General features: G+C 39.7%; 2 protein-coding genes across 2 annotated transcripts; both read left to right on the top strand.

Annotated features, from left to right (window-relative positions):
• Positions 1 to 518: 518 nt before the first annotated feature.
• On the top strand, positions 519 to 8,027 carry LOC110462895 (toll-like receptor 2). Its single transcript, XM_021517134.1, has 2 exons — positions 519 to 755; positions 4,449 to 8,027. Exons 1-2 carry the CDS (start codon positions 727 to 729, stop codon positions 7,018 to 7,020), a joined length of 2,601 nt encoding a protein of 866 aa, XP_021372809.1. The 5' UTR covers positions 519 to 726; the 3' UTR covers positions 7,021 to 8,027.
• Positions 8,028 to 9,017: 990 nt separating this feature from the next.
• Positions 9,018 to 14,984, top strand: LOC110462899 (toll-like receptor 2). Its single transcript, XM_021517139.1, has 2 exons — positions 9,018 to 9,210; positions 12,100 to 14,984. The coding sequence occupies exons 1-2, from the start codon at positions 9,202 to 9,204 to the stop codon at positions 14,668 to 14,670; spliced, it is 2,580 nt and encodes an 859-aa protein (XP_021372814.1). The 5' UTR covers positions 9,018 to 9,201; the 3' UTR covers positions 14,671 to 14,984.
• Positions 14,985 to 15,077: the final 93 nt, after the last annotated feature.

Below are 15,077 nucleotides of genomic sequence, written 5' to 3'. Positions count from 1 at the left end.
GTGGTTTGGAAGAAATATTGAATGGAGTTTTAACTTATTACTGCACTTTGATTCAATAAAAAAATACACCGCAATCGCATCTCCCCGATCTGAAGCACAACATTAATGTCTTTAGGCGTATCGGTCTTCTGTACTGTCGGACCAGACTCTATAACAGGAATATAAGGAAGGAGACAGAATTGATTGAATCGGTCTCCTACCTATTCATAAATTCAAAATAATCAAAATGGATCTGAGATACCACTACCGTTCCTCTTATGGGAGACGTACTTGTCGGAATGGGTCTAAAAATGGTCTATGTATCCCCTACGCTGGTGGTATATCCGTTATATCAAAGGCAATATTTTGATAGTGGAATGATGTGTTGTTTTAAGGCAATTATCTCCTTTTTCGTTGCGTACGATTACAGTTGTAGGCAGTGTAATGTATGTAAAGATATATCATTATGGTTAAGGTAATGAAATATTCACGAATTAAAAAAACTTTGACCCTCGTTGTGTAATACGATGGTAAAGCGGGCATACGTAACCCGCCTTTAGTGTCCCATGGAATCACTGAGGCGGAGGTGATTGTTTTCGCTGTGTACATTTCGTAACAGCTCCCCGATAACTAAGCTTGGAGTTATATATAAAACCATGTCATAACGGGATAATTGTCCGATTCACCTGGTTTAACATTCGTGTATCACTTGTCCAGGACGAACAGTATACCGTAGGGATCCCATACATGTACGGTTTGTTCAACAAATGCGAAAGGTGAGTGTTTTTGTTATCATTTACAATTTATTTTAACGACTACATTATCAATGATTTAGAATACTTTTATTATTATCTTACTGTTTTTCTCTACCGAGCTAATTAATCATGATACGAAACCCTGACTTCACCAAATGTATCACCGTATCCAACCAAGGGACCCAAGGTGTCAAGTCTAATGTTGACTGAAACATTTGTAACAAGTTTATCTAAAAAACATTACATAAGGCACATGTACAGTGTATTGCTTGCTTTCAGATGTATATCTAACAAAACCCGCGCTCAAGTGTTGTAAAGGGACGCACACACATACGTAATCTTCAGTAGAGGTGTCACCCAGTCGTAATACTTGTCTACCTATCACTACAAATTATATTATGCTGATTCATTAAGCTGACCATCCTTGACAGTTTTAGTCGTACCCGTCAGTGTAATTGATTAGGCTATATATTTCAAACGATACACGAAACAGCTACAGGCAACATAATGTATATTAGGGTTATACCTATGTGTATTGTTTAAAATCTCAGAGAACACAATTACTCAACCATTTACGTGTCAAATGTGATCAGAAATAAATACATAGCAATTCTCGGTAAATCCCCAAATTATCCCACCCCATGTCTGGGCAGGTGCGCCACGCATCAACCTGTGACATTTCGGGGAAACCATTTACATAAAGCTATTTCTGGCTACAGTGTCACAATGCTGGTGACTCTATACATGTAATTCTAAACCATTAGCATTACATCAATGCTTAATGCACAGGCAGTTATTTGATATCGTCAGACTAGTCTTTATACTGTGTATTTACTCTGTAACTGGGCACCGAACACAGCGACGTAAATAGTGAGCCGAATCTGTAACATGTGTCTGTCTCTCCTATCAAAACCACATATAGGATTGCACATCCGTCTGTAGAATAGTGTGGTACAATGTACAGATGTATATTTAATAAATGGTTGCGCCAACACTCCGACCGTCTGTTCGTAAGACTTAAATAGCTTAATCAATTAATTGTAACACATTGCACTAACACTCCATCATATCACCTCCACTTACAACCGAACATACCCTTTCCACATACATACGTACAACCCCCCTCCACTTACACACGTACAACCCTCCTCCACTTACACACGTACACACACCCTCCACTTACACATGTACATAACCTCCACTTACACACGAACACACCCTCTCCAGTTACACACATACAAACCCCTCCACTTACACACGAACACACCCGCTCCAGTTACACACATACATACCCCTCGGGTTGGACAGGAACACACCCTCTCCAGTTACACACATACATACCCCTCCACTTACACATGTACAAACGCCTCCACTTACACATGTACACACACCATTCACTTACACACGTACACATCCCTCTACTTACACACGTATACACTACCTCCATTTATACACATACACACACTTCACTTACACATGTTCACACCGCCTCCACGTACACCCCCTCCACTTACACACGTACACCCCCTCCACTTACACACGTACACCCCCCTCCACTTACACACGTACACCCCCCTCCACTTACACACGTACACACCCATCCATTTACACACTACATATAACCTTTACTCACATATGGACACATCCATCCACTAACATGAACAGACGTCCATATCACCCCCAGTAACAAAGGTATACATTCCTGCCACTTACATATAAACACATCCCATAGTTACAAAAGTACTCTCATTCAATTACACACGTACATTTCACCTCCAATATCGAACATACACACCCCCAACCTTCACATTTATACCCGACCATTTCCCTTCCAATTTAACACGAATACATTACGCTACCTTATATACAGAGTACGTATACGTTCCCTCCACTTATACAATTACCAACCCTTCCGCTGACACACGTATACAACCCTCATCTAACATAAGTACACACTCCATATATTTCCACACGCACACACAACCTCCACTTACACACGTACACACCTCCTCTTCTTACTTACGTTCACATGTCCTCTACTTACACACGTACAGCCACCTTCGCTTACACACGTACACAACCATCATCTAACATACGTACACAACCCGTCTTTTTTTTTTACACGTACACCCAACCTCCATTTACACATGTTAAAACCCCCTCTACTAGCACACGCTCGCACCCCTTTCACTTACTCACTTACACACTTATACAACCCTCATCTAACACACTTACACCTCCGTCTATATACACACAATCTCCAATTACACACATAAATACCCTCCACTTACACACGTTCACATCCCTCCACCTATACACGTACACCCCCTCCTCATACACAGGTACACCCCCCCGGACTTAAACACGTAAACACAGCCTCTATATACACACGTACACATCCCTTTCGCTTACACACGTACACCCCTCAACTACGTTTCCGAACTTTGCTAATCTGCGTATATTATACAATTATGGACTTTTGTGCTGGTGAATATGATGTGATATGAACCTAAAAGAGTGATATTGACTTAGGCGAAGCCGAGGTCAATATCACTCTTTCAGGTTCATATTACGTCATATTTAACAGCACAAAAGCCCATAACTGTTTTAACGAAACAAAACTAAATGTTCTGATTTTTGTACGCGAGCCTCCGTGTAAAATCCAGCCAGGTTTGAATACAACAGTTCATCATTGTAGCTTTCGAAGGCATCGTCTAGATTCTTTTTTTAAGATAAGCATGGAGGACATGCACTGCGTGTTCAATGGCCTTTTTTGTACGTTAACAGCATCTTTATCCTCGAATAGTTTTGGTAATTTTCCCAACGAAGGAGCCATCTTCTGATGTCGTATGACAGATCGCGTTCCAGTATAACTGCGCATGCGTTACGACAGGTTCCGGGGAATTTCCATACAGGCTATATTTAGAAATCGATATTCACCGGATAACCAGTCTACATGAGTTTTTGAGGACTGGTCACGTGTAAAGGATCCGACCAATGTGATTGCGAGAAATGTTCATACATATAATAAAACTATATGATAGATGATATGACTTTGTCGGGGATTATTTACCATGGCAACTTTCAACTATCTGTTTTGAAATAGAAGTGGAATAGGCGTTGGTGTAGTGTTTTAGTCGCTGGTACTTTTCGGATAGATGTTATTGTGCCGGAAACGATTCGTAGCCGAACAAAGCACAGGTCAAAAATGTGTCTTACCTTCAGTATGTATTAAGTGATGTCGATGCAGGTTTAAGCTATGAACTGTGTATAGGCATTGGAGAATGCTTTCTAATATTATCATTTATATAATTACATCTTAATTAATACAAAGACAATTATAAATTGTGCGCCTTTTCAGTAAGTTACACCATCAAGACTCAATCCCTGTTACATTGCATCAACGTACTATATACAAAACAGACATAATAGAGCGGTTGGGGAGTGGTTAAGCCATGCAATGTATTCAAAGTGCGTTTGCCAAAACATTAAAAGTGTAATGAATTTCTTATTCCGTGTAAATCTTTGCCTTAGTAAATGGACAAGCAATATCAATTAAAGAAATGCTGTTCATATTGGAACTCTTTTGTGATAGAGAAACAACATAGCGATGTAATTCTTTACCTTAAAGTGTCCATAAGAAATATGAATAATACAAAAAAATATGCTGCTTTTTAAAGCCTTGATTGTTTATTTTAATGTTTTCTTTTTTAGAATGAACAACTATCTGCAACTCGTTGTGCTAAACCTTCTGTCGGTCATCGCCCTTTCCTATGGCCGCCCTTGTACGATATCAACCGACAAGAGAATGGCCGATTGTTCGAACCGTGGTTTCGATCATATTCCACACTTGTCGAATCTCACCGAAGGCTTAGATTTATCAGGAAACAAGTTATCACTTCTAGACAAATCCTCCTTTTTAAACCTTCCTAACTTGCAATCCTTAAATTTGAACTGGAATGAAATCAAACTCATCGGTAAAGAGACGTTTTTTGGACTTCCGGCACTGCAGGACTTATCACTTGGACACAACCACATCAACATTGTACAACAACCTTTTACTGAAATCCGTTTTACCCTCAATACCAAACTCAAATATTTGGATTTATCCTTCAATGTTAATTTGCCATTAGACGCAGAAGCCTTGTATCCAGACTCAGTGTTCGCATCGTTGATGTCTCTTCAGGAACTTCATATAGACCTTCTACCGAATCCTATCTTTGGAACAGGGTTCGGCAATATGACAAAGCTTAACAAACTAGTTTTTAAGGACTGTACATTAATGCATCTTAAGAACGATACATTTATAAACTTTCATGATCTGGAATCGTTGACATATTTGGACATGTCAAATTGCCACGTTAATGACACATATGTTGTGAAAATAGAAAAAGCTTTCTTACAACATTTCTCGTCCCTGCAATACCTGGATCTTTCTCGTACTTCGATAACGTTTCCGGTTGCCATGGACATTTTGTACGGTCTCACAGCTACAACCAATCAAAGTCATCCTGTCAGAAAAATGAAAGTTCTGAATCTATATAATGTTAATCCGTTGATATTATTATGGATTAATGATGTCAACTACACTGTTAAAGTGACAAAAGAAATGACTCAATACTATAGACAATTGTGTGTGGAAGATATTGACTTAGGTAACAACGGAATTGTAGAAATAGCAGTTGGGACTTTGGAATCCTTTGTCGATTTCAGTTGTTTAAGGCGTATTTCGTTCTCGGAAAACAACTTCTTGTTCACATTCCCTCGATTTGCGCTTAGTGCTTTAATATTTTTTGAAGAGAGTGTACATCTAGAAGAACTAGATTATTCATATGTCGCAATCAAATTTTCACATGGGATCAAGGAGGGTCAGCAGGTGAATGGGAAACAACTACGTTATTTACCAGAACCACAAAGACAGTCGTCGTTTCGATGTGTGATGCCCCTCAGCCTGGGACCACATATGCGATTCTTTCGCTTAACACATCTGCTCTTTCCATTTTTCATTGATTGTGATCTGGATATATCTAGGTCTCCTACATTGTATCTGCTGGACATATCACACACAACTATTTCAAGTGCAGATTTTCGTATAAAAGGAGTACGGGTAGAGTATATGAACGTTTCAGGTATGGATTTTGCAACATCAGGACGGATGCTGCTCGGTAATATGGAAGGGGTGCATAGACTGGTCATTCAGAATGCCAATTTAGATCGTGCCTTCAGTAATAAGAATTACATTTTCAAGGATATCAAGCGACTGAATGAGGTAGACATGTCGTCAAATCATTTAAGTATCCTAGAAGAGGAAAGCGTGCAGGGCTTGGAGGGGGTAACAAATATAGACCTGTCTTGGAACATTTTCAATGATTTCCCTGCAGGCTTGTACATTTTGCCAAATCTTACTAACATAGATCTGAGGAACAATAAAATAACTTATCTTAGGAAGAAAGCAAGGACATGGCTGGATCTCATGGACTCGCGGCCCGAACGTAATATTAGGATTTTGATGTATGGGAATCCCTTTGCCTGCACGTGCGATACACTGGAGTTCGTTTTTTGGATTTGCGATACAAGTGTCATGCTCGATTATCATAACAAATACACGTGCGTGGTACCAAACGGTTCCATTGCCATGCTGCGTCACGTTAATGATAATTACCAGCTGTTTCTAGGAAACTGCAATCAGGAATCTTTCTGGATAGTTTTTGCGATCTTCGGAATGAGTATTATGTTGTTGTTCCTAGTTATTTCGTCCTTCGTTTTTAAATACAGGTGGAAAGTTCAGTACTTCTTTTGGAGGAAGTTCAAGAAACAAGAAGCAGCAGTCGATAACGTGAGGCAATATACGTTTAAATCATTTTTTGTATTATCAGAAGATGATTGGTGGAGTCGCAATTATCTCCTTCCTAAACTGGTACAGCTTGAAAATGAACACAACATCCGGGTTTGCTGGCAAGAGAGGAACTTTTCACATAATAAATATCAACTGAGGCAGCTATCAGAGTTTCTACCAGACAGCGAGAAACTAGTGTTTGTGATAACGGAGGATTTTATTGCAGATAACTGGTGTGAATTTGTATTGAATACCTGTATAAATGAGAGCGTGACTCGAAAAAACCGCGAGTGTTTAGTAATGATATTTATAAATCTAGATTTCAATCGTGTTCCTGAATACGTGACGAGCGCATATAAATACTGTAAAACAATAACATATCCAGAGGAAGAAAACGATAGGGATGGATTTTGGAATGAAATACGTCAAACTATTTTAACAAGGGAGTAAACTAAACTGTGTTACCTTACATTTATGCGGACCTGTCAGCTGGTTCATCCGTTGCCAGAATAATGTGACAGGGCGGAATGATGAGCAGGGTGCTGTTGGCATGGTATGTCAGTGAGGTAGCACTATAAAGTCGGCATCAGATCCGCGCTATCACAATGAGGCAAAAACACCATATGCAACACACTTGGAGGCACGTCCTTAACTGATAGGTACAACAACGGAAGAATCATCACATATAATGGAAGTTAGTTTAATTTTCTGTGTACAAGCGGTACTAAAACAAAAGACACCGTTATCGTGTATGGTCTCTTCTTAGGCATGTTCAAGTTTAGAGAGAGAAAAATTGGTACACAAAGAAAACGGTTATCGTGAATTCATACATAAAAATGTTACCTTGTACAGACTTACAAGGAATCTTAAAATGGCCATTAGTACGGTGATTTGTTATGGTGTGGTGTGGTTTGGAAGAAATATGGAATGCAATTTTAACTTATTACCCTACTTTGATTCATTACAAATACACCGCAATCGCATCTTCCCGGTCTGAAACATAACATTTGTGTCTACATGCGTATCGGTCTTCTGTACTGTCGGACCATACTCTATAACAGGTATATAAGGAAGGCGACAGAATTGATTGAATCGGTCTCCTACCTATTCATAAAATTTAAAATATTCAAAACGAATTTGAGATATCCCCTACCGTACCTCTTATGGGAGACGTACTTGTCGGAATGGGTTTAACATTGGACTGTGGTATGTCCGTTATATCAAAGACAATATTGTGCATAGTGGAAAGCTGTGTTATTTTAATGCCTAATGCTCCACATCTGTTGAAGCCTATTAAATTGCCGAAGTGTTTAATTGGACTGAGCAACATAAATGACGAAAGTGAAACTAGAAGTTTACATCACATCGCATTGCACGAAGGGATCCCTGTGCTCTCATGATTTAGACATGATTTATATAGCGATCCGCACAGTAATTTGAATAAATGTTTTTCAGTCAGAAGTTGTTTACCAGTTTTATAATGGGAACTGATGCTACACATAGAGCTGCCTTGCATCTATATTAAAGTATATAATAGAGTAGGTAACAATATTTATTTTCAAAATATTTTTTTATGGTTTATATAGAAAAAATAGTCCTGATTTTTACAGTGCTTCTTTAAAAATTGCCTTAAAAAGTTTAGGGTATGCACAACAAATAAGGGTAGGTAGGTTTACCGACAACACCAAATTGATTTTGTTTTGCATCAGACACTACAGATTATACACACATCCAAAAGCCTAATAATAAATGTAAATATTATATAAAATAATCTTTTAAATAAAATACGACAAACTTTGTCAGTCATGTCGCCTAGCACTTTATAAGACGGCGTGATATCGATCACCGGTGCTCAGGTAGCTGCGATAACGTAGCTATACTGACGACGAGACATGTTTGTTTTTGACAGACTCGAGTCGAGTAGTGCATATATCACTGTAGTGTAGCCTGTACGCTCAATCGCTATGTACGAATATGCAGTCCCGACCGTACAATTTTACAACTTTGCATCCAACCGTACACAGTCGTAAGTTACGGAGTGTCAAAACCGCACAAATAAAAATCTAGGTCACCTCTTTAAAATGCATATATCTGCTTGTTAAGAGGACATTTTGCAACCAGTGTAAATTATGATTAATCTTTAAAGGCTTCTTGACATATATCATGGGTCCATAAATACTCAGAATTAATTTTTGAACCTGTTTTTCAAATAACTTCAAACTCGTCGTCGACAGCTGACCGTCCCGATTGCCGGCTCCCGTCACCTTTCAAGCACTCTACTTTAATAAAGATGCTATTATGGAGTGTAATTTTAGCATTTTATAACACTCTGATCTATAATCTTTCGTTCCGACCATTCGTTGATCGGTAAGAAGATTTCAACTAGAAAAACCCGGACACGTTCTGAGAACTCACCTTTGACTTGTTTTGCCAGCCGCCATCTTGTTAACAGTACTAACGTTTTTACAACGTGCAGGCTACACTACAGTGTTACATGTCGTAACATCTCCCAGAAAACGAAGCTTGAGGTTATAGAATATTCCGATTTACCCTGTTTAACCTTCGTGTATCACTTGTCCAGGACGACTAGTAGACCGCAGGGATCCAACAAATGTTCGGTTTGTTCAACAAATGCAAAAGGTGAGTGTTTTGGTTTTTATCCATTTAATAATTATTTCAACGACTACATTATCAATGATTTAAAATAATTCGTTCAAAAAAAAAGAAACAAAACAAGAAAACGCATTAGATTTGTGCATTGTATCATCAACACACCTATATACCCCTTTACTTACGTATGCACACATACCCTCCAATTACACACGTATACGCCCTCCATTAACACACCTACACAGAACATCCACTTAAACTTGTACACATCCCCTCCACTTATACTTATACCAATTCCCTCCATTTACACACGTACACATCGTAAACACCCCTTCCTCCCACACACGTACACCCCCTCCTCTCATACATGTACACGCCCCTCTTCTCATACAAGTTCACGCTCTTTTACTTGCAAGCGTACACGTCTCCTCCGCTTTCACACGTACACACCCCTCATTTAACATAACATCCTTCCACATCCCCTCCACTTGCACATATACACATTCCCTCCCCTTACAAACGTAAACCCCCTTCCACTTATACACGTATACGCCCCTACACTATCACACTCACACGCCCTTCACTTAGACATATACACATCCCTCCAATTACAAATATACACATCCCCTCCACTTACACACTTACACACTAACACACCCTTCCACTTACACACGTACACACACCCTCCACTTAAACACGTACACTACCCCTCCACTTACACACGTACACTACCCCTTCCAATTACACACGTACACACACCCTCCACTTACAAACGTACACCCCTCCATTTCTACATGTACACACTCCTTCCATTTACACATGTACACACACCCTCAACTTACACACGTACACTACCCCTCCACTCACACACGTACACTACCCCTCCACTTACACACGTACACACACCCTCCATTTCTACATGTACACACCCCTTCCACTTACACATGTGCATACACCCTCCATTTACACACGTACACTACCCCTCCACTTACACACATACACTACCCCTCCACTTACACACGCACACACTCCCTCCATTTCTACATGTACACACCCCTTCCACTTTCACATGTGTACACACCCTCCACTTACACACGTACACACACCCTCCACTTACACACGTACACACCCCTTCCACTTACACACGTACACACACCCTCCATTTACACACGTACACCCCTCCATTTCCTCATGTACACACCCCTTTCACTTATACATGTTCACACACCCTCAACTTACACACGTACACTACCCCTCCGCTTACACATGTGTACACACCCTCCACTTACACAAGTACACATCCCTTCCACTTACACATGTGCACACACCTTCCACTTACACACGTACACTACCCCTCCACTTACATACTTACAATACCCCTCCACTTAAACACGTGCACTACCCTTCCATTTACACACGTACACTCCTTCTTCACTTACACCCGTACACACCCCTCCATTTTCACATGTACACCCCCTTGCACTTACACACGTACACACCATCCACTTACACATGTACACACTCCTTCCACTTACACACGTACACACACCGTCCATTTCTACATGTACACACCCCTTCCACTTACACATGTGAACACACCCTCCACTTACACACGTACACTACCCCTCCACTTACACACATACACTACCCCTCTACTTACACACGTACACACTCCCTCCATTTCTACATGTACACACCCCTTCCACTTACACATGTGTACACACCCTCCACTTACACACGTACACCACCCCTCCACTTACACACGTACAACACCCTCCACTTACACACGTACACACCCCTTCCACTTACACACGTACACACACTCTCCAATTGCACACGTACACACATCTCCACTTACACAAGTAAACATTCCGTCCACTTACACAAGTACACACCTCTATACTCACACGTACACATTCCCTCTATTTACACACGAACACACCTTTTCACTTACACAAGTACACACTTCTCCACTTACACAATTATACATTACTTCCACTTACACAAGTACGCAGCTCTCCACTTACACAATTATACATTATTTCCACTTACACAAGTACGCAGCTCTCCGCTTACACTACACATCCCTTCCACTAACACATATACACATTCGCTCCCCTTATTCACACACACAAAACCTACACTCACACATGTACACACCCCGTCCACTTACACTCGTACACATTCCTCCCACTTAAACACGTACATGCCGCTCCACTTACACATGTATACGTCCACTGAACTTACACATTTACATAACCCTTAACTTACACACTAAAATCCCCTCAACTTACACAAGTAAACTCCATCCACTAACACCCATAAATCCCCTCCACTTACACACGTACACACCCTTTCACTAATACACGTGCACGCTCCTCCACTTATACATGTACATAATCCTTCCACTTATGCATATACACATCATCTTCTATACACACGTACAAATATTTTCCACTTACACATGTACGCACCTCCTCCACTTACAAACGTACATAACCCCTCTACTTACGCAGTTACTCTTTCCTTTCACTTACACATGTTCACAAACGTCCACTTACAAACTTACAACCCCTACCAATATACGCACACGTAGGTATCCCCACTTAGTCCCGTTCACAATTATCCATGTACATTACACACTCCCTCTAATAACACACGTAAACTCTCATCCATGAACACATGTACACATTCCCTCCACTTACACACGCACACATCCTCTACACTTTCACACGTACACACCTCTCCACTTACACACGTCCAAACCTCTTCTACTCAAAAACGTCGACAACCCCTCCACTAACACACGTACATAACGCCTCCACTTACACGCGTACACCCCCCCAACCCCCCCCCACCAAATCTTAGTGGGGGGTTGTGACAAATCTTCAATGTTTATTTTAGTGTTTTCTTTTCTAGATGGACAACTATCTGCAGCTCGTTATGCTAAACCTTCTGTCAGTCATCGCCCTTTCCAGTGGCCGCCCTTGTAAGCTATCAACCGACAAGAGAATGGCCGATTGTTCGAACCGTGGTTTCGATCATATTCCACACTTGTCGAATCTCACCGAAGGCTTAGATTTATCTGGAAACAAGTTATCACTTCTAGACAAATCCTCGTTTTTAAACCTTCCTAACTTGCAATCTTTAAATTTGAACTGGAATGAAATCAAATTCATCGGTAAAGACACGTTTTCTGGACTTCCGGCACTGCAGGACTTATCACTTGGACACAACCACATCAACATTGTACAGCAAACGTTTAGTCAAATCCGTTTTACCCTCAATACCAAACTCAAATATTTGGATTTATCCTACAATACTAATTTGCCATTAGACGAAGAAGCCTTGTATCCAGACTCAGTGTTCGCATCGTTGATGTCTCTTCAGGAACTTTATATAGACCTTCTACCGAATCCTATGTTTGGAACAGGGTTCAGCAATATGACAAAGCTTGACAAACTAGTTTTTAAAGACTGTACATTAATGCATCTTAAGAACGATACATTTATCAACTTTCGTAATATTGAATCGTTGACATATTTGGATATGTCAAATTGCCACGTTAATGACAGATATTTTGTGAAAATAGAAAAAGCTTTCTTACAACATTTCTCGTCCCTGCAATACCTGGATCTTTCTCGTATTTCGATAACGTTTCCGGTTGCCATGGACATTTTGTACGGTCTCACAGCTACAACCAATCAAAGTCTTCCTGTCAGAAAAATGAAAGTTCTGAATCTATATAAGGTTAATCCGTTGATATTATTATGGATGTATGATGTCAACTCCACTGTTAAAGTGACAAAAGAAATGACTCAATACTATAGACAATTGTGTGTGGAAGATATTGACTTAGGTAACAACGGAATTGTAGAAATAGCAGTTGGGACTTTGGAATCCTTTGTCGATTTCAGTTGTTTAAGGCGTATTTCGTTCTCGGAGAACAACTTCTTGTTCACATTCCCTCGTTTTGCGCAAAGTATTTTGACATTTTTTGAAGAGAGTGTATATCTAGAAGAATTTGATTATTCATATGTCGCAATCAAATTTTCACATGGGATCAAGGAAAGTCCGAAGGTTAATGGGAAACAACTACGTTATTTACCAGAACCACAAAGACAGTCATCTTTTCGATGTGTGATGCCCCTCAGCCCGGGACCACATATGCGATTCGTACGTTTCACACATCTGCTCTTTCCATTTTTCATTGATTGTGATCTGGATATGTCTAGGTCTCCTACATTGTATCTGCTTGACATATCACACACAACTATTTCAAGTACAGATTTTCGTATACTAGGAGTACGGGTAGAGTATATGAACGTTTCAGGTGTTGATTTTGCAACATCAGGACGGATGCTGCTCGGTAATATGGAAGGGGTGCATAAACTGGTCATTCAGAATGCCAATTTAGATCGTGCCTTCAGTAATAAGAATTACATTTTCAAGGATATAAAGCAACTGGATGAGGTAGACATATCGTCAAATCATTTAAGTATCCTAGAAGAGGAAAGCGTACAGGGCTTGGAAGGGGTTACACATATAGACCTGTCTTGGAACTTTTTCAATGATTTCCCTGCAGGCTTGTACATTTTGCCAAATCTCACTAACATAGATCTGAGGAACAATAAACTAAATTACATTAGGAAGAAAGCAATGACATGGCTGGATATGATGGACTCGCGGCCCGAACATAATATTAGGATTTTGATGTATGGGAATCCCTTTGCCTGCACGTGCGATACACTGGAGTTCGTTTTTTGGATTTACGATACCAATGTCATGCTCGACCATCATACCAACTACACGTGCGTGTTACCAAACGGTTCCATTGCCATGCTGCGTCACGTTAATGATAACTACCAGCTGTTTCTAGGAAACTGCAATCATGAATCTTTCTTGATAGTTTTTGCGATCTCCGGAATGAGTATTTTGTTGTTGTTTCTAGTTATTTCGTCCTTCCTTTTTAAATACAGGTGGAAAGTTCAGTACTTCTTTTGGAGGAAGTTCAAGAAACAAGAAACAGCAGTCGATAACGTGAGGCAATATACGTTTAAATCTTTTTTTGTAATATCAGAAGATGATTGTTGGAGTCGCATTTTTTTACTTCCTCAACTGGAACAGTTTGAAAATGAACACAACATCCGGGTTTGCTGGCAGGAAAGGAACTTTTCACATAACAAATATCAACTGAGGCAGCTATCGGAGTTTCTACCAGACAGCGAGAAACTAGTGTTTGTGATAACGGAGCATTTTATTGCAGATAACTGGTGTGAATTTGTATTGAATACCTGTGTAAATGAGAGCGTGACTCGAAAAAGCCGCGACTGTTTAGTAATGTTATTTATAGATCTAGATTTTAAACGTGTCCCTGAATACGTGACGAGCGCGTATAAATACTGTAAAACAATAAAATATCCAGAGGAAGAGAACGATAGGGATGGATTTTGGAATGAAATACGACAAACTATTTTAACAAGGGAGTAAAAAAACTATGTTACCTAACATTGATGCAGACCAATCAGCGTTACGGATTTGTGTTGAATTACAATGAGAAATTCACAAAATTGACTTTCCCGATGATCAATTATTACTCGATGATCTCATTATAATACAATTAATATACATTATAAAAATAAAAAGCAGAATCAGCTATTTGTGCCTGAAGTCTGCAGGTGGTTTGTATTAAATGTTCATTGAAATGATAATTTCTCGATCGTTTTAACAATTGGAAATTTAGAAATATATTTATCAGTTATGGACTTTTGTGGAGGTGAATATAAAATTATGGTTACGTGAACCTTTCTTCTCGGTTAATATCACTTTCTAAGGATCATGTAACGTATATACACTGAAATAAAATTCCTTAATTGTTAAATTCGAACCTTTATAAA

Source organism: Mizuhopecten yessoensis, unplaced genomic scaffold, assembly GCF_002113885.1.
Source record: "Mizuhopecten yessoensis strain PY_sf001 unplaced genomic scaffold, ASM211388v2 scaffold10841, whole genome shotgun sequence".
Classification (NCBI taxonomy): Eukaryota; Metazoa; Mollusca; class Bivalvia; order Pectinida; family Pectinidae; genus Mizuhopecten; species Mizuhopecten yessoensis.
The sequence above is the reverse complement of the archived record's forward strand: the minus strand, read 5'-3'. Positions and strand labels throughout refer to the sequence as shown.

Coding starts and splice junctions, on each gene's coding strand:
- LOC110462895 (XM_021517134.1), top strand. CDS start 727: ATGTACGGTTTGTTCAACAAATGCGAAAG. Junction 756..4,448: donor TTGTTCAACAAATGCGAAAG/GTGAGTGTTTTT, acceptor TTTCTTTTTTAG/AATGAACAACTATCTGCAAC.